Source organism: Pithys albifrons, chromosome 16 (assembly GCF_047495875.1).
Source record: "Pithys albifrons albifrons isolate INPA30051 chromosome 16, PitAlb_v1, whole genome shotgun sequence".
Classification (NCBI taxonomy): Eukaryota; Metazoa; Chordata; class Aves; order Passeriformes; family Thamnophilidae; genus Pithys; species Pithys albifrons.
Window position 1 is genome coordinate 2,148,214 of NC_092473.1, and position 23,976 is coordinate 2,172,189.

The following is a 23,976-nucleotide window of genomic DNA, read 5'->3' on the forward strand; positions in this document are numbered from 1 at the left end:
CTCACCTGAAATCCACTGCGCAGGCTGGAAGGGCACACCCACGTGGGGACAGCCCTTCCCAAATCTTCCTTCGAGAAGTTTGGCCATACATTGAATATCTGCCCCTGTGTTACCTGGGCAGCCATTTCCACCTAGTGCAGCCCATTGAAACTTAGTAAAACACCTTTTAAAATGGCACCAAGTTCAGTGGATCTGCTCAAATACCTGTGATGTTGATACGAGGTGCTAAAGATCTTATTCCAGCCCAGGATGCAAATGTATCCCTGTTCCCAAACACGGAGTTCTTTGATCTTTCTTTGTTGCTGCAGACTTAGCCCCCATCAAAGTTCCTTTTGATCCTGATTTTATACACATAGAAGGATTTTTTAAATTTAAACCCATCTTCGTTCAGATGCAGCTCCAGATACAGACTTTGTTTGAACTGCAAAGGCTTTTGGTCTGACATCTCACAGATCTGGGACACTGTCTCCTCTTCTGGCATCTGCTTTTACTTCTGGTGACACAGGTGACAGCTGGGTATGACATGATGAAACAATCACAGGCTATAAAGAGTGAAATCCCTGAGATTTTGGGGGAAGAGGAGTAGAAGAGGGGGCAGAAAAAGCAGCAGTTACAATTTGCATGTGTTTCCCTGTCACTTCTTTACTCACAGTTGCACAGTGCTACTGAAAAATAAAGGAGCTCTATGGTGTGTGCCATATCCTGCCTTCCAGCAAAAAGAAGGAACACACCCTTTCATTTGTCAAATACCACTTTATTCTCACTGTGTCTTACAAAAGGACACTCTCCTTACAGCATGAGTGTCATGGCACTGATATTCCAGAGGCCAGGAGGATATTTACTGCCTCACTGAAACTACTGTAGACTTTTTTAAAGTTGCATTTAATCAAATAATGACAAGCACCATAACATTTTTGCCACAGGGTACGTTGAGAGGAAGGATTGATTATGTGCATCCCTGCTGTTTTCTCCAGATAATCTGGAACAGCCCAAGCAGCCAACTGTGCTGTGGTTTGTTTCTTAAATGAAGATCAGCAGCAGAAAACAAACTGTGGCAAATGGCATTGCACTTGAGTGGAGGGGGTGATTTTAAGCCTGTGGTCATACACAGATTCCTTAAGAAGGGAGTGTTTTCTAGAAAACAGTTTAAACAACTTAATGAAAAAACTGGATTGGCGTGGAAGATTAATGAAGCATCTTGCCATGTGCCTCTTGTTTGTGCTGTGTTACAGTGTGAAAGAGGAGGAAGGGGGAGGAAAAAGTCTACTTATTAGAAATAAAGGAAAAGTGGCTTTGTCCAGATGTAATTCCCACCAGAGCAGCCCTCTGGATGGAGTTTATCAAAATTAGTTTTGCACTGAATTAAAACCAACACCTCTTTTTTTCTTTCTCTCCTGGGGTGTTTCAGCACACTCTGTGAAGCTTGTTGAGTGTTAACCCAATTGAAACAATTAATGACAGTGAGCTGGTGACATCTACCACTGCTAAATGGGTAGGAAGGGAATTTCAGATGCCCCACAACCCCACCAGGAAGTATTGTTTAGACTACTTGTAACAGGGTGGGTTCTCCAGTAGCTGGAAAAGTGAGGCTGAGCACTGTTGAGAGTTCAGAAAACACAGTATCTTTATTAACTGGAGTGACAGAATAGTGAGAACCCAAAGAGAAGGGAGAGAGAGAGAGAGAGAGAGAGGGAGGGAAGGAGGTTAAAGCACTAAGCCCAAATGTGTAAGCACCCCACTCCCCAGAGTTACTCACATAGGTTGTCCTACACACTCAGGACACTCACCCGAAGGCAGGGGCTGCATCCTCCAGGCATTGGCAGACAGCAGTGTCCCCACTGTCTTTTTGGGGTAAAAACCACCAACATCAAGAGCATGAGCCCTCTCTCCTTTTTTTGAGCCTGCTAGAAAAATGTCTGCCCAGGGAGGTGTGGCCAGCACCCCTGACAGAGGTCTCAGGCTCTTCTCTCTTTCTTTCTCCTTGCTCTCCCCTCCTCAGCTCTCGTCCAAAGGCTGTCCACCAATAGGAGACACTCAAGTAACTTTAGTTTATGCAAACTCTATCTTCAGGGATGAAGCCTTCACTCTATCAGCTTTTGTTCCCTAGAATTTGGCAGGAAAAGGATAAATCTTTTCACAGGTGGCATTGGCAAAAACACAGACCAAAATGTCAACAGTTTTTAATTCCCAACACAGGTATCACAGATATCCCAGGTATCACAGATTGTCATTTCAGGCTTGCTAAACAGAGTGACTCTCACCATGTATTGTTGTAGCAGGACAGAGTTTCACTCCCTGTGCCTTTGCAGACGCCCGAGCTGAGCTCCGTGGCCACGTCGCCCATCAAGCCTGTGCAGGAGGAGCAGGCGCTGACGCCGCCGGGCAAGGCGCTGGCCCTCGGTGCCAGGAGCCCCGGCTGTGCCCGCAGCCAGGCTGCCCTTCGCAGCAGCAGCAGCAGCAAGGCTTTCTCTGCAGGTGAGTGTTCCCAAAACTCTGCTTGAAGAGATGTGCCAGTTTAAAGGGAAACCGGCGGGAGAAACGATCCCAACACAACAGAGATTATAAGTCAGAGTCACAATTTAATAACAATATTACAGTAAACACAATGGCACAAAGAGAAATTGGGTTTAACCCACAAACTCCAGCAGTGTAACCCAGCCCCCTGGGGCACAAACACAGTGGGGTTTGGTGGCCCCTGTGCTGAGCCCCACGTGGTTCCTCCGAGTCCAAAGGAAAAGGAAGGGACAAACCTGTTGGTGCAGATGACAATTGCAGCCTGGTGAATAGTGGTGGCCTCCTCCTGTTGAGATTCTTCTCCTCCTCTGGATCCAACGAGTCATTTCCCAAGTCCCAAAACCCATGAGATTCTCTCCCCTCAGGTGCAGGTGGGAGCCCCCAGTGCCTCCCCCAGGGCAGGGAGTTCCACACTGGGGGATCTGACTCTGGCAGTCAGGGGGGATTTTGGAATCGTTGCTGGCCCCTGAGCAGAGCTGAGTCCTCAGGTGGGTGTGGAGGTGCCAAGGACTCCCTGCAGGGCAGTTCTCCCAGCTCCTCTGCCAGGCTTCTTTCCCAGCCAGCTCCCAGCCTGAGGGCTCAGCTGTGCCCTGGGCAGCTGCTGCCAATGGGCCATTGGGAACAGTTGCTGGGCAATGGCCCAGAGGGTTTAGAATGCACAACTTTGGGCACACCCACACGGTGATAAACTGGTCCTACCTGCTGAACTAGGATGAGATATCAGCCCATTACTACCTCACACCACGATGAGAACTTCCCAGTGATGGAACAGTGGAAGGAGGAGTGCTCTTCCTCTCAGGAACTTCACTGCCTGAGAACATTGGTGTGTGGTGATGTGCTGCAGAGTTGTCCTCAATTCAGTGCTGCTTTAAATCTCAAATAACAGTACACATTAGTAGCAGTTCACAATCCAGAAGAACTCTCCTGAGTCACTCTGTACAGAGTGTTTGTGGTTTGTGGGAGCTGTGTTGTGGTTTAACCCCAGCTGGCAATTCTGCCCCTGTGGCCACTCACTCGCCTCCCCTCAGTGGGATGGGAGAGAACTGGAAGAAAAGAAGTGAGAAAACTCCTGGCTTGAGATAAAGACAATTGGATAGGGAAAGCCAAAGCCATACAAGCAAAGCAAAACAAGGAATTCACTCCCCCCTTCCCCTGGGCAGGCAGGTGCTCAGACATCCCCAGGCCAGCCAGGGTCCATCACACTAACAGTGACTTGGGAGGGCAAACACCATCACTCTGAATGTCCAGCCCTTCCTTCTCCTTCCCCCAGCTCTGCACACTGAGCATGTCCCCACATGGTCTGGGATATCCCTGTGGTTAGTTGGGACCAGCTGTCCCAGCTGTGTCCCCTCCCAGCCCCTCACTGGCTGTCTGGGGTGAGGAGCAGCAGAGTCCTTGAGGCTGTGCCATCCCTGCTCAGCAGCAACCACAACATCCCTGGGTTATCAGCTCTGTGTGCAGCACAAATCCAAAACTGCCCTGCTGAAGAAAATTAACTCCTTCCCAGCCCCAACAAGCTGATTGGCACAGGGTATGGGATCTCAGAATTGTACAGACTCACAGAGCAAGCAACTAAATACATGGGGTAAAATTTGTTGATAAATGATTACTGAAACTTTCTCTGCCATCCTGATGTTACTGGTTTAGGTTGGGTATTAGGAAGAAATTCTCCCCTGTGAGGGTGGGCAGGCCCTGGCACAGGTGCCCAGAGAAGCTGTGGCTGCCCCATCCCTGGAAGTGTCCAAGGCCAGGCTGGACAGGGCTTGGAGTGATCTGGGCTGGTGGAAGGTGTCCCTGCCCATGGCAGGGGAATGGAATGAGATGAGCTTTGAAGTCCCTTCCAACACAAACCATCCTGTGGTTCTGTGATTATAAGGTATAGAATGATTATGAATTACCTTTCCTTTCAATAGCAGGTACAGCTGCTGTGACCTGTGAGCCCCAGCCATGCAAGCCAAGAATTTCAGTTTTGTGCTCCAGCCCAGTTGCATTTTCCACCAAATGTTTATGACTTTAGGAAAGTCTGTGGAGGTGTTGGGGTTACTGGGACCAGTTGTGATTCTTAGGCTGTCCTTTTCACACCCCTGCTGTGAGAAGCAGTGGACTAGGAACAGGTTTTAACTGGTGCTGTAAGGCACAGTTAGTGCTCTGGGTGGTTTTCATTTAAAATAACATTATAGCAATTTCACCTTTGTCTAAAGCTTCATTGCAGTGACTTACAGACAAGGTCATACTTACTTAAATGTCTAGTAAAACCCAGTAATTTAATATATTAAACAGATGAATTATATTTCAGTGAGATCCACAGGCTCAAAGGACTTTTTAAATAGTTTTCAGTCAGACTTGAAATAGAATCAAACTTCCTCAGCTTGCAACATTCATTTTTATGAGATTGTACTTCATACTTCTCTAATGCCTTGAAAATCCTTTCTGAAGCTTTTTAAGGAAGGGTAAGGAACATCCACGGAGGCTCCTGGGCAGAAAATAACAGTATTTTTATCTGATCCCCTGAAAACAGACACCTGTTCTGTTGGCATAGAGCTTCTGTGCTTCAAACCCAAATACAATTGTCTGTGTTAGGCTTTGATTCACACCACTGGATTACAAGTAGCTTTGTGCTTTAACAAACATATTGTTGGCAAACAGGTGATCTTTGGGGCAAGGTGGGAAACACAGACTTTGTATTTTTGCTTTTGTATGTACCAGAGATCCTCACGTTGGTGTCAGCTGAGTGGTTTGGCTGGAACAGGGGAACAGTAAAGTGTGTTCAGTACAGCCTTATATCCAGTTATACCCAGTTATACCCAGTTAACTAGTTCAGCCCCTCAGCAGCTCTGCCCTGGGCAATGCACTCAGCTTGGGCCTTGGGGAATGAATTCCAACATGTCAGACCCGAATCTGAGATCCTCACCCTAAGCTGGGCTGTGTTGGTAGACAAACTGAGTCCCTTTTATCAGCCCTGATAAGGGTGTTCTGGATCTGATTCTTTGTGGTCTGGATTGCAACCTGTAGTATACAGTAATTACTGAGCTGCTTTGTATCCTCACACACAGTGCTAGGAAATGACTGCAGTAATTTGGTCAGGCAGGAGGCACAAATCTATGTGTTTCTCTGCATTTAATTGATTTTTAGTTACGTCAGCACACTGAAATTTTGACTAACCTTTGGAAAAAGAATCTAGAGCAGCAGGGTGGAGGTGGTCATTTCATCTTTTAAATAGAAGCATAATAAAACCTGCAGGTTTATTTGTTCAGTAAATAAAGTTTGCTGATCTTCAAAACACTTCTGAACACTGTTGGAGTAAGGAAACTCAGTGTTCAGAGAGAGACAAGAGCCTGTCTTGGGTACCTCAGAAGGACAGACCAACAGTGCTGGCTTTATCTGAGCTGGCTGCCTGCAGGGTGGGCACAGCACAGGGAAACCCTGCCATGCTTTTTAAACTTAAATGTAAACAGAGAAGTTTTACTCAGACCAGCTGCCATTATTTCATTGTGCCAAATGTATTTTGAAGGCAGTCCATCTTTTGGAAGGTATTTTGGCAAAATGATCCCTGCTCTGTTACCACAATCATTTTATTGGGTCTGCACTTTGAATTACTATGGGAAGAGGAGGGTGGGGAGTATAAGTAAATCATTAACACTAAAGTGGGTCTGTTTGTGTTACCTTCCCCTACATAAGGAATGGTGCATATATAGTTTGTTTACTGGGACAGGCCCTCAAGTATTCCTACAAGCTGAACAGACAAACCAGTTATCACAGTCCATGTGGGGCAGAAAACTGAGGGCTTCAATTCTAGTTACTTTAGTACAAAATGCCATTTAACCCTCTACTTCCAAGGATTTCAAAGCAAGTGAATGTTAGTGGTATCCATGTGATGCTGGTCAATACTGTCAGTTTGCAGGTGGCAAAACTGAAGTGTGGAGAGATTCCTGATATGGGATCACAAACAGCTGGTGACAGAGCCAGAAACCCCAAGTCTCTCTATGATCCTTCACTTACTAAAAAGTTACTTTTTGTTTTCACTTTATTTCACTTAAATTACTGTTAAAATCTTCCAGGTTTGAGAAACCTCCCCAGACCTCTGTTGGTGGCTGGTGCTTCCAGCTCTGGGAGCCCCGAGGCCGACAGTGGGCTCTTTGCAGTGCCCACGACGCTGCCCCCCAACAGCCGCCACGGGAAGCTGTTCCTGCCCAGCAAGGAGGCAGAGCTCACCTTCCGGCAGCACCTGGACACCATCAGCGTGAGTGGGGGGCTGAGGGGGAAATGCAGCTCCCAGGGGGCTCCCAGGGGTCCTGAGTGCAGTGCTCCTCATGGTGCTCATGTCTAACATTGTGTTAGCTCAGAGTTTGACTGTGTAACTGTGCTGGTTTAAAGGTAAACCGGCAGGAGAAACAAACCCACCACAAGAGAGATTATAAGTCAGAGTTACAATTTAATAAAAATTGCAATAAATGTAATAGCACAAAGAGAAAATGGTTTTAAGCCACAAAACCCAGAAGGGTAACCCAGCCCCCTGGGGCACAAACACAGTGGGGTTTGGTGGCCCCTGTGCTGAGCCCCACGTGGTTCCTCCGAGTCCAAAGGAACAGGAAGGGAAAAACCTGTTGGTGCAGATGATGGCACAGTCTGGGCGAGAGTGGTCTCCTCCTGTCCAGGTTCTGCTCCTCCTCTAGATCCACCAAGTGGTTCCTCAAGTCCCCAAACCCCCAGATTCTCTCCCCTCAGGTCCAGGTGGGAGCCCCCAGTGCCTCCCCCAGGGCAGGGAGTTCCATACTGGGGGATCTGACTCTGGCAGTCAGGGGGGATTTTGGAATCGTTGCTGGTCCATGGGCAGAGCTGAGCCCTCAGGTGGGTGTGGAGGTGCCAAGGAGTCCCTGCAGGGCAGTTCTCCCAGCTCCTCTGCCAGGCTTCTTTCCCAGCCAGCTCCCAGCCTGAGGGCTCAGCTGTGCCCTGGGCAGCTGCTGCCAATGGGCCATTGGGAACAGTTGCTGGGAAATGGCCCAGAGGGTTTAGAATGCACAGCTTTGGTCACACCCACACAGGGATAAACTGGTCCCACCTGCTGAACTAGGACACTGACTGTGCTTTGAAATAACATGGTCTGTTCAGACCCGAGTCTGAATGCCATCACACAGCTTGATGAAACTGGTTCACTCTCTAATTAAGTTGCTCCAGGTTTAGAAAAAACTGATCCCCTTCTGATGTGCAGCTAATTTTAACACAACCTCATGGCTGTGTCAAATACAATCTCAGTAACAGCTTCATAGGAAGCTGCAGTAGTTAAGTAGTGGAAAAGCTTTTTGGGGGAGAAAGCTTCATCTCCATAAAACAAGAAGAAATACATTCTGGGTGGAAAATGTTCTGACTGACACAAACCACAGTATTTTAATTAACTTTTGATTCAACTTTGTTGACAATCAGGGATTGCAGATATAATTTATTCTGTGTCTGGATGCTTGAAGTAATTTGTAATGCATGTGCTGTGCTTGTGCAGATGCAGTCGGATTTCTTCCTGCCCAAGCCCAGGAAGTTACGGAACAGGCACTTGCGGAAGCCGCTGGTTGTACAGGTCAGAGCAAAGTTAAATCCCTGTTTGCTCCCTAAGTAGGGATCAGCAAGGCCAGAGTGACTGGCACCTAACAAATAAAAAGTTGAATTTCCCTCATACGTCCATTGGAGAAGTGAAGCTGAACATACAGAGGAACAGGCATTTCAGTCTCTGGTGTAACCAGCCATGTCACATTCCCTGTGTGAGGAATATCAAGTCCAGCACAAGTGCACTGCCTGAGGTAGTTTGGAAAAATAAAAAAGCCTCTGCTCTGGAAGTAGGTTCTGCTCCAGGGACCTGCTGGTCCTGAGGCATAGTCAGCATGTCCCTGTGCTGTCCTGAGCTGGCAGCCTCTTACATCATCTCCCTTTCAATGCTTCTCCTGCTCCTGCTCACTCGTGGCTGTTACACTGCAGTGGGTACAAACCTCTGCCATGAAATAAAGCATAACACACTTTGGAAGAACAAAGATTCTGGGGAGAAAACAGGACTTGCAAAGAGGTGTATGGAAAAGGTGGCCCGTTGTCGTGGTGCTTGGGCAGCAGGCAGGCATTGCCCTCCTTCACACTGCTCTGATAACCCAGGGAAAGGCACAGGCCACTGGGACACCACGAGCAGGGGGGGAGCAAACAAGAAATCTGAAACCTGAATAATGGACACTTAGTGGAGAAAAGAAAGTTCCCAAGTGTCAGTATATCCTTTTGTCTCATCTCCTCTGCATGAAAGTAGGGCACTCAGAAATTAACCTCTGGACTATTTTTTGGTTCTGAGATCTTCAGGTCTGTGCAATTCCCTGTGTGCAATTCCTTGTGTTTTAAGAGCTCCCAAGTACATGCAGGTGTCTCTAATCCACACTTGTTCAATTTTAAGGGAAGATCACTTTGCACAGAGATTATGGCCCCATCCTTAAGATCACTGCTGTGACTCTGTGAGAGATCTGAAAATTACTGCAAGTATAATCAAGAGAGGAATGTAGTTCTAATCAGAATTTCTCTGAGAATTTTCCATGTGGAAATTTTCTCTTTTAGTACTTTACAGAGAAAACACACCATTTCTTTCTGTAGCTTCTTTTTCAAGAGTCCACAGACCTTGTTGCTGTGTCTACTCCTGGATAGTGCTGCTGCAGAAATACTCTCCTTATTCTGGAAGGTCTCATAAACTGACATGCTTTCTAACATGAGTGTTACCCTCTGCCTGTGTTTAAATCTGTTCTGGTTTATTGTTTCTCTCCTGTAGAGAACACTGCTCCCCAGGCCATCTGGAAATCCATCCCAGCATGTCTGTTCCTTTTCCATCTTATCCAACTCATCCATTACAGGTGAGTCTGCATCTTTTTTAGTGCTTCTATGGTCTGGAAAGTGTCCCTTAAAACTGCATAAAGGAGTAATTTCTAAAAAGAGGAAAATACCCTGTTGAAACAACAGTGTCACCAGCCCACAGAATGATGGGATTGTTCTCCTGGATCACTGTTAAGCAAATCATGCTTGTGATAGAAATTTTTTCATCCATGTCCCAGTACTGAAGATAGGGAAGAGCAAGGAATTCTCACCAGGGAGACAAAATTTGGAACAAAATACTTAGATGGGAAATTTTGTTCCATAGTGTGTAATCATCTGTCTAGATTTTGTATTGAAGTTTCTCTAGTACCTGAGGTACTGTCTGAATTTCATACATTTCAATCCACTGCCCATGTGTCCTTTTGTGCTGGGACACTCTGAGTACAGGTGTGGCAATACAGGTGATCCCCCATCAAAGCCAGCATGAGACCTTAAGGGTTGTGTTCACTGGCAGTGTGAGAGCAGCCCCAGCAGCACTTGGTGTTGTGTCTGTGCAAGGCACTGCTGTTCTCACACCACTCTTTCAGCTCTTTTCCATCATCTCTGTCACTTGCATTCCTGGGGCTTGCTGCTGCTTGGAGTGTATTTGCTTCCATTGAACTGTGTTGTGCTCTGCTTTAATAAAGGTGTTAGCTTCCATTTGCCTCAGAGCTGTTAATCCTTCCCCCCAGGGAGAGGTTCCTTTCGGCCAATCCAGTCCTCACTGACTAAAGCTGCTGTTTCTCGTCCAATTGTGCCCAAAGTTCTTCCAACACAGTCTGCCAACCATCTGTCTAGTAAGTCCTTCCAAGTTCTGCAATAAAAGCCATGCTGGTGTCCCCCAGGCAGTTGCTGTCTCACAACAGAGAGTGGGTCCCATAGTTAGAATAATTAGTGAGGTGAAAAGTCTGCCTCTATATTCTACCTAGAGGATTCTTTGGGGTGGAAACACATTCAGGTCTTTGAAGTGGATTTTAAAGGATCCAGGTGAGGTTGACCCTTGTAACAACTTGAGTTTTTTTAATTGAGTCTATATGGCTGTAGAGGTGAGATAACAAAATAAGGCCCTGTTGTTTCTAGAGCCCCTCGAGTAACTCACAGGGAACTTCTAGAAACTGCACAAGAAAATACTTATCAATTTGCAGGACAGAAAAGAAAAATTAGGAGGAAAGGGTGGGGAGAACTGGGATGTTTCTCAACCATTTTGATATACGTGGTAACAGATTGGAACAGGGCAGGACAGTTAAACCTTTTAGCTAAAAAGCAGCTGACCCAGCTGAGCGAGTGCTGCAGCTTTTTAGGTGGGTTGAGCTTTGGGTCATTTTAAAAACATCTTTTAGAGAATTACAGCAAAGTGAGGAAAAGGCTTGTAATGTGGTTTTGGTTTCTTGTTTCACACAAGGTGCTATTGACTTGGCAGCTAAAAGTGCTGGCATTATCCCTGGGAGCCCCATGCCTGTCCTGGATGCTGATGGGTTGCCAGGGGTGTCTCCGTTGTCACCCGACGCAGTGCCCGCGGTGGTGGCAGGGCAGGAGCCAGCAGTGGCACATCAGAATGGAAGCTCCATCACCACTGTGGAGGTCAGAGGCTCTTAAATGAGCTTTTTTCCAGTGCTTAAATGCTCTTTCATTGTGTAAAAAGGCTGTATTATTGTGACTCCTCTGTAAGCTTTCTCCTGGGGCTTGGGGGTTGACACTGCTGTCATGGCAAACCAGTCTGTGTTGTGTAGTGTGTGTTTGGGGGTTAGGGATCAAACCATCATCTCACTGAACAGATTTCCATCCTGTCAAATAGCTTGCAGTTGTGAGTGTTGAACTTGGCCATCCAGAAATCTGGCTTCACAAAGAAAAGGTGGCATTTCAATAGACAGGAAATCTGGTGCAAAAATTGGACTTTTAGGGGTGTATTTGGAATGGAAACTGTGATTTCTCCTTGCTGTTCTTTCATTGAGACCAAGATACATGTTAGTCTGTGTCACTCCTCATCACTGTCCTCAGGGAGTTGATGGACACTTTTGAAAGACATGAGATGTGTAGAGAGGATTCTCTCACAATGGTGTCTGTGTGTTCCAAGGCTCAGCCCCTCTCATGGTGTCTGTGTGTTCCAGGGCTCAGCCCCTCTCATGGTGTCTGTGTGTTCCAGGGCTCAGCCCCTCTCATGGTGTCTGTGTGTTCCAGGGCTCAGCCCCTCTCATGGTGTCTGTGTGTTCCAGGGCTCAGCCCCTCTCATGGTGTCTGTGTGTTCCAGGGCTCAGCCCCTCTCATGGTGTCTGTGTGTTCAAGGCTCAGGTCCCCCTCATGGTGTCTGTGTGTTCCAGGGCTCAGGGCTCAGCCTCTCTCATGGTGTCTGTGTGTTCCAGGGCTCAGGGCTCAGCCCCTCTCATGGTGTCTGTGTGTTCCAGGGCTCAGCCCCTCTCATGGTGTCTGTGTGTTCCAGGGCTCAGCCCCTCTCATGGTGTCTGTGTGTTCCAGGGCTCCACGTGCCGAGTGCCATTCCTGGATCTGCCGTCACGGCCGGAGCAGGAGGCGGTTCCTGATGGCTTCCAGGTACAGGGTGTGCTGAAGGAGCAGTGCTGTGGGGTGGGTTGGTCTCTCTCTTGGTTGGTTGTGGGGATTGGTCTCTTCTCCCAGGCACTCAGCAATAGGACAAGGGGGCACGATGGGCTCAAGCTCTGCCAGGGGAAATTGGAGATCAGAAAGAAATTCTTCGCAGAGAGAGTGCTCAGGGATTGGAATGGGCTGCCCAGAGAGGGGGTGGATTCCCCATCCCTGGAGGTTTTTCAGCTGAGCTTGGCCGTGGCACTGAGTGCCATGATCTGGTAAAGGGACTGGAGTTGGACCAAGGGTTGGACTTGATGATCTTGGAGGTCTTTTCCAACCCAATCCATTCAATGATTCTGTGATCTGAGACAACAGCACTGCTGTTGCTCCTCTAAACCCTGTTCCCAAGTGGTTGTGCACCACTCGTACTGTGTGTGGGAATGAAATCTGAAGAAATTTAAAGGAATTCAGGAAAGCTGGTTCCATCTGTGTGGGTGCTGCTCCCCAGAATCACAGTGAAGCTGACAGTGCCTGGCCTGGGAAGGACAAACAGGCTTTACAGATCTCTTGATGGAGTGGGGGAGTTGATAATAACTCTGCTCTACTTACATGTGTATTTTAGACATCACAAGGACAGATGTCAGCAGCTGGCAGTGCTGCTGCCTGGATGTCACTGAAGGAGGAATATTAAAACTAAAAGCCTGATTGCAATGCATCCTCTCCAGAAAATCTCTGTTCTTTGTGCTGGATCCAGTAAGACACAGACTGTGGCAGCACTGAAGTTGTGGGAATGTTGGGAATGTTCCCATCCTGTCCCCAACCTCTCTCAGTGGGAGCCAGAACAGAACCCAGTGCTGGATTCTTGAAGGCTCAGAGTACAGACTGTTCTTTTTTCAGTGGAAAAACTTTCCACCCTCCCTGTGACACTTGCATGTGAAAAAGATCAAATTAGTTTGATCATAAAGGAGAGGAAAAATTTTTATAGCACAGAAATCAGACAATGAAGCTGTGAGACATTTATTGTGGTGATGGGGCCTTGGGTTCTAGTTCTGGCTCTCAGGACAGCTGAGTATACACTACATCAGAAAAAAATATTACAGTTCTACAATGAGGTAATGAGACTCCTTAAAGATCAGTTGAGTTTTAGAAAGACTAGCTGTAAAGAGTGAGCAAAAAGTGAGTTACCAGTCTGAAGTATCTGTATACTCTTCAAGCAATTACAGGTGTTTTGCTTACATCAAGGCAAATTAATATGTATTTCTTAGGAACACTCCTGCAGATTCATCAAAATTATGTTAATTTTATGATTATATCAAGGTGCTTGTTTCTGTTGAGTAGGCTGGTTTAAATATTCTTTGGAATGTTACAAACCTGTATTTTTTCAGATGATTTGGCAGGATATGGGCTGAACCATATTTGTATATGGTTACAGATATTTTTCATTAAAATAATACAAATTTATTATATAAATAATATATTCCTCTAATTTTAGGAATATAATCTACTGGATTTTTTTTCCTTAAAGTCTGGTTTTAATCTGATACTCAGGAGCTAAGCTGTTGCTTTTTAGATTCCAAATTCTTCATAAATCTAGGAAGAGTTAACTCTGTGTCTTGTAACAGGGCACATCAGTCCTTTCTCTGCCAGAACTGGCCAAGACTCCTCTCCAGAATGGTCTGTCCACCCCTCCACTTCCCTCCTCAGAAGCTTCCAGTACCCGGCTCTCTCCTCCCAATGTTTCTGCTCTCTTGGATATTTCCCTGCCTGGGCCACCTGAAGATGTGCTCTCCCAAGGGGAACCTGCCACTCAGATCAGTGATTCCATCATTGAAATAGCCATCAGCTCTGGCCAGTACAGTAAGTCTGAGCTTAGCTAAAGTCTGCCTATCAATTCCAAATCCCAAATCCCTAATCCCTCTCATGTTACATGTCAGCAGAAGCTTTTCCAGAAAGCAGTTCTTGGGTTGTGGGTTTTTGTGATTTTTAAAATATTTTTTAAAATATCTGTTTGGAAATAAATTTCTGTGCCTGGCTTTTATTTTCTAGCACATACAGGTGGGGGGTGGTTGTTGTTGTTGTTTGAGGTTTTGTTTCCTTTCTAAACAACAGTTGAATGAATCAGTGACATTGGCTTACAGGTGAAGGTGTTTCTCTGTCTCCTGCAAAGCTGAATGGCAGTGACAGTTCCAAAAGTCTTCCGTCCCCATCCAGTAGTCCTCAGCAGAACTGGATTGCATCTCCCAGCCACGATCCCCAGTGGTACCCCAATGACTCCACAGACTCCTCCCTCAGCAGCTTGTTCTGTAAGTGTCCAGATGCAGAGAAGTGCCCCAAAAGTGCTTTTCTGTTTAAAAAAAAACCAAAACAACCCACTTTTTATCAGGAGTGATTCCTTTGGGAAATTGTAAACCCGGTTAAATGTTTGTAGAATTATTCCATTACTTCTTGCTTTCATTTCCAGTGTTGCCCTGAATACATTTTCTTTCTCTGCACAAGTCTGCTCCTGAACAGATCCCGTTGCTAGATTTTGGCCCAAACCTTGGGACAAGTAATTCCTGGGCAGCCCTTTGTAGTCTGGTTGGAGCCCTGACTCATCAATTTGGGGGAAACATTTGGGCTGTTGTGCCAAAATGAAAAGATGCCCTTGGCTTAGCTGCTGGAGAAGTAGATTTTGGTGTGTGCTTGGCGAGCACTGTCTCAAAGCCATGAGGTCACTGGGTTTGGTTGTGGTTTGGTTGTTTTGAGGTTTTTTTAATTCACATTTCATGTAATGAGTGTCCATACTCCCGGCAGTGTGCTGATTACTGCACACTGTAGTGTGTGTGTGCTGATGCTGGTAACACATAATTTTTAAGAGATGGAAGAAATGCATATCTGTCCTCCATTTCCTGCCTCCTTGTCCTCCTCTGTATCCTCCCAGCTGCAAACACTCACTGTGGTGTCTGACTGCTGTGCCTGTTCTTTGCAGCGAGTTTCATCTCTCCGGAGAAGGGACGCAAAATGCTGCCCACTCCTGTTGGGAACACCAGTGGCACCTCCTTGCTGGGCCCCAGCCTGCTGGATGGGAACTCGAGGGACTCCTTCGTGTCACGGTCTCTGGCAGACGTGGCAGAGGTTTGTCACCAACCTGCACCCTGAGCCTCCTCCTCTCAGTGCAGCTATGGGGGCTGCCCATCACACCCTCCAGATACCTCTGAGGCCAAGGGGCTCTGACACCTCTGCTCCAGCCCAGTAAAAGGGCATTACACTCATAACAGAAAGGTGTAAAATGACCTGAGGGTCCTCGGCCCCAGAGCTGGTGTGAGAAGCTGCTGTGAGGTTCCCTTTGCTGGGGGAGGTCATGTTCACCTGCTGACACATCTTTGTACAGAGAGAGATTTATTCCTGTTTTGTGTCCAGCTTTGTAGAGCAGGAACTGAAAGTACTGAAAATGAGAGAAAGGTTAATAATGATACAGCTGGAACACAGTTGGAGGGCTGGTGGGAAAAGATAAATAGGGCCAGAAGGAAGAAGCAGGAGATGCCTAATACAAAGTTACCTGAGAGGAATGGCAGAAGGTCCTGTGCTGCTGACTTACTGTCTGTGTTGGCAGAGCTGTCCCTCTGCTTTGAACTCTTGAAGGGGTAGAGTGAAGCCCAGCAGTTATTAAGGCTGTGACATGCCTGAGAACAGAGCTCCCTTCCAGAGGGACAGACAGGAAGAGTGAGGTGCAGGAACATTGTGGACAATGCAAGGTCCTGTCCTGCAAAGGAATAACTCCACAGCAACATCAGCTGGGGAGTTTTGGGGAGCAGCTCTGCTGCACTTGGGGGTGCTGGTTGACACAAGCTGAGTGTGAGCCAGGGCATCTGTGGCACCCAAGATGGCCAGTGGTGTCCTGAGCTGCTCCAGCAGGAGCAGGATATTGAACAACATGCTGATTAACCCACTCTGTGGTGTAGAGCAGCAGAGTCTGATCTGCCTGCTGTGACACTGTCTTGGTTTCGTTTTGGTTTCCCAGCCCCGATCTGCCTCTCCTTCTCCCTCCCTTCCTCAAAGCAGGGAAAAGGAAAAAGGGGGAAAAAAACTTGATAGAAACTGAGTTAAGTCAGGATAGATATATATGTATATTTCTAAATGTTTACAGTTATATGTATACAATCTGCACCCACAATGGGAAAAGGGAAAAGGAAGGGAAAAGAGAAGGGGGAAACAGGGGCATCAAAGAGACAAAACAAAAGCAATGGGTAACAAACACCCCCACCCATCCTCCAAGTAAACCAGTACAATACAATCCCACCAACCACTCTCAGAAGAAAGCCAGCCCTCTCTCTCATGCCCTCTCACTCACGTCTTTTCTCTAATCCTCTGCGTGGCTCTGATAAGGGACTGAGAGCAGCAAAACCCCCTTGCTCCCAACCCTCGCTGGAAACTCAAGAGCAACACTTCCTATCTCCCTGTCTCATATCCTCCCTTGTCCCGTGGGAGGGGAAAGAATGGGTGAGGAATACCTGGGAGACAAGCCCCTCCCTGGTTACACCTGGTTACCAGGGAAAGCCTGGATCAAACCATCACGGACACCATGTCCAGAATATTGTGATGAGTTTAGAGCACCCAGTATAGGGGAGAGAGAGAGAGAGAGAGATAAACTGCTCCAGGTTCATCAGAGGCTCACCAGGATGATCAGGGGGTCAAAGCACCTGTCTGGGAGGAAAGGGTGATGTGTAGCCTTATTCAGCCTGGCTTTGGGCTGGGAGGGACCCAACTGCTGCCAGCACTTGCAGTGAGGTAGCAGGAGTAGCCAGGCCCTTTACGGAGGGGTGGGAGGAACAAGCAAAAGCTGAATTGAAAAAGGTTCTGAGTACATCTAAAGAACAACTTCTTCACCCTGAGGATAGGCAGGGAAACAGGTTGCCTGAAGATGTTGTGCCATGTCTGTCTCCAGAGCTTTCCAGGACTCACACTGACAAAGCCCTGAGTGAGATGGTCTGTCCTCCAAGGTGACCCTGCTTGGAGCAGGAGGTTGAACTGGAGAGCTCTTCAGGTCCCTTCCAGTCTCAATATCCTACAGTTTACAGTCATTACCTCAGTGCAACATCACATATTTTGTAACTTCCTGGGGACTTGCCCTTGTGGAAGGAACATGCAATTCCTCCCTTGCCCTTTGGATTTGGATAAGGAGGTTCTGTGCAGATGTTGTAACCAGGAGCTGCATCAAGCTCGTGCTGGTTTAGTGTGTCCTTGGCAGCTTCAGACCCTGAACAGATACTGCAGCCCTTGATATTCCCAACTGCCTTTAGAAGAAAATGGGGTAAGCCCCTGTGGTAGGTACACCAGAGTAGTTGTGGGAGAGGTGGGTTTGTGTGGGGCTTCAGGGAAGGCAGGTATTTAAAATGGCTTTAGTGGTGGGAGAATTCTGAATTACTTTTAAATGTCCTGAAGAGTCAAGGCTATTTACAAACACAGTTATTAGGTTAGAAGTAATATCTTTAGAGCATCTACCTGTGCACCTTAATGCTAAATTGGGGCAGGTGAGGTCCACTGAGACTATAGGTGGTTGGGTTTTTTAGAAGCTTCCATTTTGGTGTGGGTAAGAGCTGTTCTCTAACTCAGCTCAAGTGAGATGAAGTGTATCTTCCATATGAGGAGAGGCTGGGAATGGAGCTGAGGGGAGCAGACTCTTCTCAGGACAAGAGGCAGCAGGTAAAATTCTTCCTGAACACAAGAAAACTATTGTAAGGTAGTGAAACACAGAAACAGAGTATCCTGAGAGTTGTGGCTTCTTCATTCATGGGGGTAATTCAGCACCTGCCCAACAACATCCAGGGCAGCCTGTTCTCAAGTGAGGTGGTTGGGTAAAATGCTCTCAAGATGTCCCTTCCAAACTCAACGATTCTGTGATACTCTGAAATTCCCACTGACTTGTAGGTCTCCTCTTCTCTCCTGTCTCTTCCAGGTGGTGGATTCCCAGCTGGCCTGCATGATGAATGAGAACAGCATAGATTACATCTCTCGGTTCAACGACCTTGCCCAGGAGCTGTCGATCCCTGAGCCCACTCGCAGGGAGGTCCTGTTTGATGGAGGAGGTGGTGGCCCCCCCATTGGGGATCTCTCTCAGTGAGGGTGTGACCAGCAGGCTGGTGCAGACTGTTTGGCTAAGCTGGAGCTTGCTGAGGGCAGGTTGGAGAGCAGCAGCTGAGGCCCAGTTGTCCCTGTCCTGTGTGCTTCTTTCTACCAGAGAAGCATTGGCTTCCAAGGTCTGAAGAAGCACTTGCAAGTCCTGGAATGTGCAATATGTGGGGAACAACAAAACATGGAATAACGTTGCAGGAAATGATGTGTCCCTGCATCAGTGATGCAACGTAGCAGGTTTGTGGGACAGTCCTGGACTTGTGTTTTGGAATGGCCTAAGCAGGCAGCTCGAAGGGAAGGGATTGCCACGAGCTGCCCTACAGGAATTATTGTTTGTGTCGTGATCAAAATGCCACAGGCTCCCACATCCACGTGGAAGCTGTGGAGGGTGAAGGGTAGGGGTGGGTAGGGGAACCATTGTGCATCTCAAGATGTACTAGTTGGCACTCTTGTTATCAGTCAGTCAAACTGAAGTTCTTGCACTCTGCCCAGGGCACTGCCACTCCTCGATGCTGTTCCTACAGACCGTTCTGTTCCTTTGGCTGTTTGGCTGTTGGACCATTCCAGCTGGGCTCACTCTAGGCTTGTTTGGTAGGAGAGCTCTGGGGCACCCTCCTCCCACACTGCATGGATCCTCTGTTCCTAAACCCCATCACATCACAGTCACCATCACCCTGACTCCATTCATGTTCTTCACCTCTGAGATTCTTCAGCACATTGCACAGTTCACACTGTGAGTGGGGAGAGGGTTTTATTGCTTTCCCTGAAGAACAGTTGCATTTTAGGTCGGGAAACACTGCAAAAGAGCTTACACTAGGAGAGTTGTGTCATAATTAGTCTTGGCTTTGCTGGAAACCTGTAAATATTGCCATCTTTCTTCACAAAAACTATGGATTTACCTGGGAAGGAAATAAGAAAGAATACTGTAATGTGTAGGAACAAAGACTAGGTTAATGCTAAAGTGGTTGAGATCAGTTTTGTGTCATCAAGAGGAGAGGTGTCAAGTCCTAGCTTAAATCCCTTAGTCCTTCCTTATTTCCTCCTTGTTCTGTGAATTCCAGGTGCTCTGCAGTACCTCTGGACATCATTCTTCATTACAGTCACTCCCAGGCATGAGTGGGTCTGGCACTCCCTCTCTGAAATCCCTATGCATTCAATGCTGTGTTTTACTGTATGAAAGACCCAGATCCTGATTTTAGTGGGTTCAGTGTTATTTTCTGGAGAGCTGGTTGTCCATTCAATTCTATCTTTATAACTCAGGAGACTTTTCCTATTTCCTTTCCTGCCAGTCCTGAGCAAAAATACCCTTTTGTTGTGCCCCTTTCTTAAGCACTTCTCTGCTTCTCCAGTTAGAAGATGTCCCTTGGTTGGCTTGAGTAGCTCTGAACTTACCCAAGGGGCTGCTCCTCTATAAACCTCAACTTTGTATTACTAGTAAATAAACAAACCTTCTCCATCCCTTAGGCTGTTATCAGGGGTTCATTTCCCAACTTGCACTATACTTGGTGGATGTAGTTCTGCCTGCCTTTAGCTACTTGTACAAGGCATTTCTTTGACTGGGAGTCTCTTGTAACCTTGCTCATGATGCACTGACTGTGTTTGCTTTTTGCCCAGTCCCTTCACCCTGCTTTAGGTAGATGATTTTTAGCTGTTCTGGAGTTGGCCTTATGTTTTCTGTCATTAGGAGAAAATGAAACAAGTTTTCTGATGCACTTTTTGTGTGGCCCAGAGCAACTTTGGTGTTTCACTCAGAAAGAGGTGAGATTTGGGTGACATTCCAAGGCCACACGTCCCAGGTCACTGCTCTGTGGCACAGGAGCCACACAGTGTGTGCCCCCAGCATGAGCACAGTGGGATGTTCCCAGCAGGAAGACACACCCCTGTCACTAGCAAGGGGACAGTCATGCCTGGAAGAATGGAGAAGCTCATAGCTGTGGGCTGACTTGCCATCCTGAGTAGATATGGAGTCCTTCTGTCATTATTTCTCCTTCATTATTCTTACAGAGCCTTGTATGATGCAATTGTCACAAAATCCTATAAATCTGGAATAGGAAAAGTTGAAGGCTGTCACAAGAATGAATGCTGGGGCCTGTTTTGTTCTGAGCATTCCCCCTTGGTATGGAGAGGACAGCCCTTAATCTCAACAGTCATTCCTGCTATAACTTCAATTTTCCTTACAGTTGAGCTTTATTTTGGTCCAGATTTTCCCAGGTTGTTTTCTCTTGGTTTTGGGTCCTTAGATTACTAATGTGATTTCCTATATGCTGTCTCAAAAAATCCTTTAGATTTGCAGGACAAAAGCAGAGGGCACCTACTGTGGCTGTGGCTGACAGAATATGCAGGAGCAAATGTGATACATTCTAATCAAGTACTGTATAAAAAAAAATCTGAACTCTCATTTTTAAACTTCTAAATATTGCAAGACCAATGGGAGGGTCTCCAATGTATTTGTAGCTTGTCTAACACTTTTCTTCCCTCTTGATGCTGGTAATGCAGGGGCTGTGACACTGGGTTTGGCTCTGATGTTGCCTGGAATAAGGGCCAGTGTTGCTGCACCTGCAGCAGGAGTGGAGAGCAGAGCACTCCATGTTTTGCCTGTGTCAGCTCCTGCCTCAGCCACTCAGGGGGTGAGGACACCACTGCAGGATGAAGGCAGCACAAGGGGCTATTTTTGATGGTGCCATGAGGTAGAAAACTTCAGTACCCTGAACCTCAGCAAGTAGTCATGGACCACCCAGTAATAATAACAGAGTGGAAATGACAGGGCTTGGTTGTGCACTCAGAGTGTTGGGGTTAGAAATGTGTTTGGCATCAGCCCCTTAAAGGTTGGCATTATGAAGCAGAATTGGATTTCAGAAATATATAATGCTTTGCAAACTTCAGTTTAAGAATAAAGCCCTTTCAGGACAAGAAAAACTTAAAAATAATTGAGATCATTGTGGTAATTCTGAATTGATGCAGAATTTTTTATCCTTACTATGTGAAAGGCCACTTAAACACATCTCTGGTTAGACCAGCTCTAGATTTTAGGTGTATGTTTTACAATAAGAGTCATCATCAGTTTGTGCCTGAGACAAAGCAAAAAATGGAGGGTGTACAGACACACACAGAGACACAGACACACAGACACAGACACAGACACACACACACAGACACACACACACAGACACACACACACACACACACAGACACACACACACACACAGACACACAGACACAGACACACACACACACACAGACACACAGACACAGACACACAGACACACACACACAGACACACAGACACAGACAGAGACACAGACAGACACACACACACAGACACACACACACAGACACACACACACAGACACACACACACAGACACAGACAGACACAGACACACAGACACAGACACAGACACACACACAGACAGACACAGAGACAGACACACACAGACACACACACACACAGACACACACAGACAGACACACACACAGACACACACACACACACACACATACACACACAGACAGACACACAGACACACACACAGAGACACACACACACATATATACACACACACAAACTTGTTCACTTCTAATTGTTTCACCTTCTCCAGCAGCAGTAACACCATCTGTATGTGGGGCAATGTCAGCCTAAGCAAACATCCAAGCAAATGCCACTGCAGTGCCAGTGGGATTGTTCCTGAGGTGCTGTTGGAGAGTGTTGTCTCCAGGGGCACTGTGAGGTGGTGGAGGGGACAGGAGGACACCAACAGCCTCCAGGTCTGGGATTACCTGCTCTGGGCTTTCCCCTCTCAGTGACTATCACAGGGCAGTTCTGATAGTCAGAACTGAGGGTCAGTGTCTGTGTCAGCACAGCAGGGTTTGGTCCACCCAGGGCATGCACACACTGCTGGGTTTGCACCCTGATCACCCACACAATCCATTCTGTCCTGCCTCACTAACTCTGCTAAGCATAGGAATACTAATTTTTTTCCATCTGGCATTATTGAGCCTTTTCCTGACACCCCCAGTATTTCCAAATTGCATTACATGGCTTGAATGCAACAGAACCTACAGAGACATCTCATTGACCCACTGCAGATCCCAGAGTGGAGATTCAGTTGTGTTTTGTTTTCTACATTCAGACTTCGGATGCATTTATAAGGAAAGTACTGCACTTTTTTTTAACCTTTCCAAACCTTTGAATCTTAATTTCACAGCAATTTGTAAATGTTAACTAAGTGAAACCTTGGCAAGCACTACGGCAATAAGTTATCATTAATTATTGAAACATGATAACTGCTTTAGAGCTTATGGTTCTGGCAGCAAAATCTAATGCTGTTTCTTTTAATAATAGTTAAGCCATATCATCTAAGGTTTCTGGCTTGTTTGAGATGTGAATTTGTTTTATAGATTATAAATATACCTATATAGTGTATGTATAAAGCAGAATGCCTGTCCTTACTGATTATTTTTTGTACCATATTGTAAATTATATTATTTATTCTTTACCAATTTTGGAAAAAGGTGTTTTGGTTATTTAATATAATATACAAAAGCTGTTAAACTTCCTCTGTTTAAATTTCCAATTCAACTTGTAAAGCTGTTTTTATTCTTGTGCATAAATACATACTAATACTTGGTCTAACTTATGTCCAGTGTGTTCTTACACTTCATGCCCTCCGAGATTTTTCCATTTAACCTTTATTTACTTCATAATTGTCCCTTGGGGTGGGGGCTAAAATTTATCCCTAAGGCCAAACTTTCCAAGGTGGAATTCTGCTTGCAGTGAAATCAGTGCATAACTCCCATTGGTCTGTTCCATCCCAGAATTTTGATGATTCTCACCAGTCAGAGAAGGTTTTGGTTGAGGTTTTGGTCTTTTTTTGCTTTATAGCTTCTGTTCTCAGTAGTGTCTGCACATGGTGTGTGTCAGGAAGGTGGCAAAGCAGAGGGCTGGATGTCCTCAGTGGCCTCTCTTGGGCCATGGGCATCAGTAACAAGGGGGAGAAAGAGAGAAAAGAAAAAAAATCCCAAGCACCACCAAAAAAAGGTACAACAAAAAGTCTAGTGTATATCTTGGGGTTTGGTTTGGGGTTTTTATCCATTCCCAGCTTCAGATAAGCAGGAACTCAGCTGTGAATGTTGGATTTGGGTCATCATGTTTTATATAAACACCACCAGAACCAGCTTTCACCTCAGGAAGCCTGGAGAGGGTCATGCACCTGTAGGATTTTGGTCTCTGTGACACACAAAGGCAGCTTTAACATTGCATTGAGAAACTGCAAGTGTGTTCTTGCTCAGAAATGAAAAGCTCAACAAAAGCCTTACCAGCAATATTTTGTTGCTTCCTTCCCATCCACAGAGAGAGGACTCACCTCTCCCTCCTGTTCACTGAGGAAACTGAGCTGTGACCAAGTCTGAGCTCTCTGTGCAGCTTCTTCCCTCCCCAGGCCATGAGCCTTTGGCAGTGTGAGAGACCTTTAAATCTTTTCCACCTTAAGTCAAAGCTGGTACTGAATCTTTTCTCACAAATTAGCTAATTTTGCCCTCAATGACAATAACTTAGGACTAAAAACAAGGATTGTGTCAGGTGATTAGCAAAGCAAGAAATTAAACAAAGCAAGACGTTGTGGTGAGAGTGCATATTTTTGGTGCTTTTTTGTTGGTTTTGTTTGGTTGGGGGTTTTTAATCCTTCAACACCCAAGTATGCTGATAAATTTATGCCTCTAAATGCTTTTTGGTATAGGGAAAGCTGTGGAGCCACGAAATAAAATCTTCACCTGAAAATGTTCACTTGGAAGATCACAGGGAGTGAGAAATGTTGGGTTTCAGAGGCAGCTGTACCAGCTCCTCCTGGTGCAGGTCCTGCAGGAGTTTCACGTGGCAGTGCCCAGTGCTGGAGCTGCAGAGCTGTGGGCACTCCCTGGGCACTTCCCTGTGGTAGCAAAAATGCTTCAA

The 23,976-nt window shown here is 46.4% G+C and overlaps 1 protein-coding gene across 3 annotated transcripts in view; it reads left to right on the top strand.

Moving 5' to 3' along the window:
• The window catches only part of CRAMP1 (cramped chromatin regulator homolog 1), a 55,881-nt gene extending 33,225 nt beyond the window's left edge, over positions 1–22,656 (top strand). For all 3 annotated transcript variants that reach the window (XM_071571115.1, XM_071571113.1, XM_071571114.1), the window contains exons 11-21: positions 2,310–2,475; positions 6,573–6,754; positions 8,009–8,083; positions 9,299–9,380; positions 10,071–10,175; positions 10,781–10,959; positions 11,851–11,925; positions 13,542–13,776; positions 14,058–14,222; positions 14,888–15,033; positions 17,855–22,656. In XM_071571115.1, coding sequence (XP_071427216.1) covers positions 2,310–2,475; positions 6,573–6,754; positions 8,009–8,083; positions 9,299–9,380; positions 10,071–10,175; positions 10,781–10,959; positions 11,851–11,925; positions 13,542–13,776; positions 14,058–14,222; positions 14,888–15,033; positions 17,855–18,019 — 1,575 coding nt within the window. In that variant the 3' untranslated portion in view covers positions 18,020–22,656. The remainder of the gene's footprint in view (positions 1–2,309; positions 2,476–6,572; positions 6,755–8,008; positions 8,084–9,298; positions 9,381–10,070; positions 10,176–10,780; positions 10,960–11,850; positions 11,926–13,541; positions 13,777–14,057; positions 14,223–14,887; positions 15,034–17,854) is intronic.
• The last annotated feature ends 1,320 nt before the right edge of the window (positions 22,657–23,976 follow it).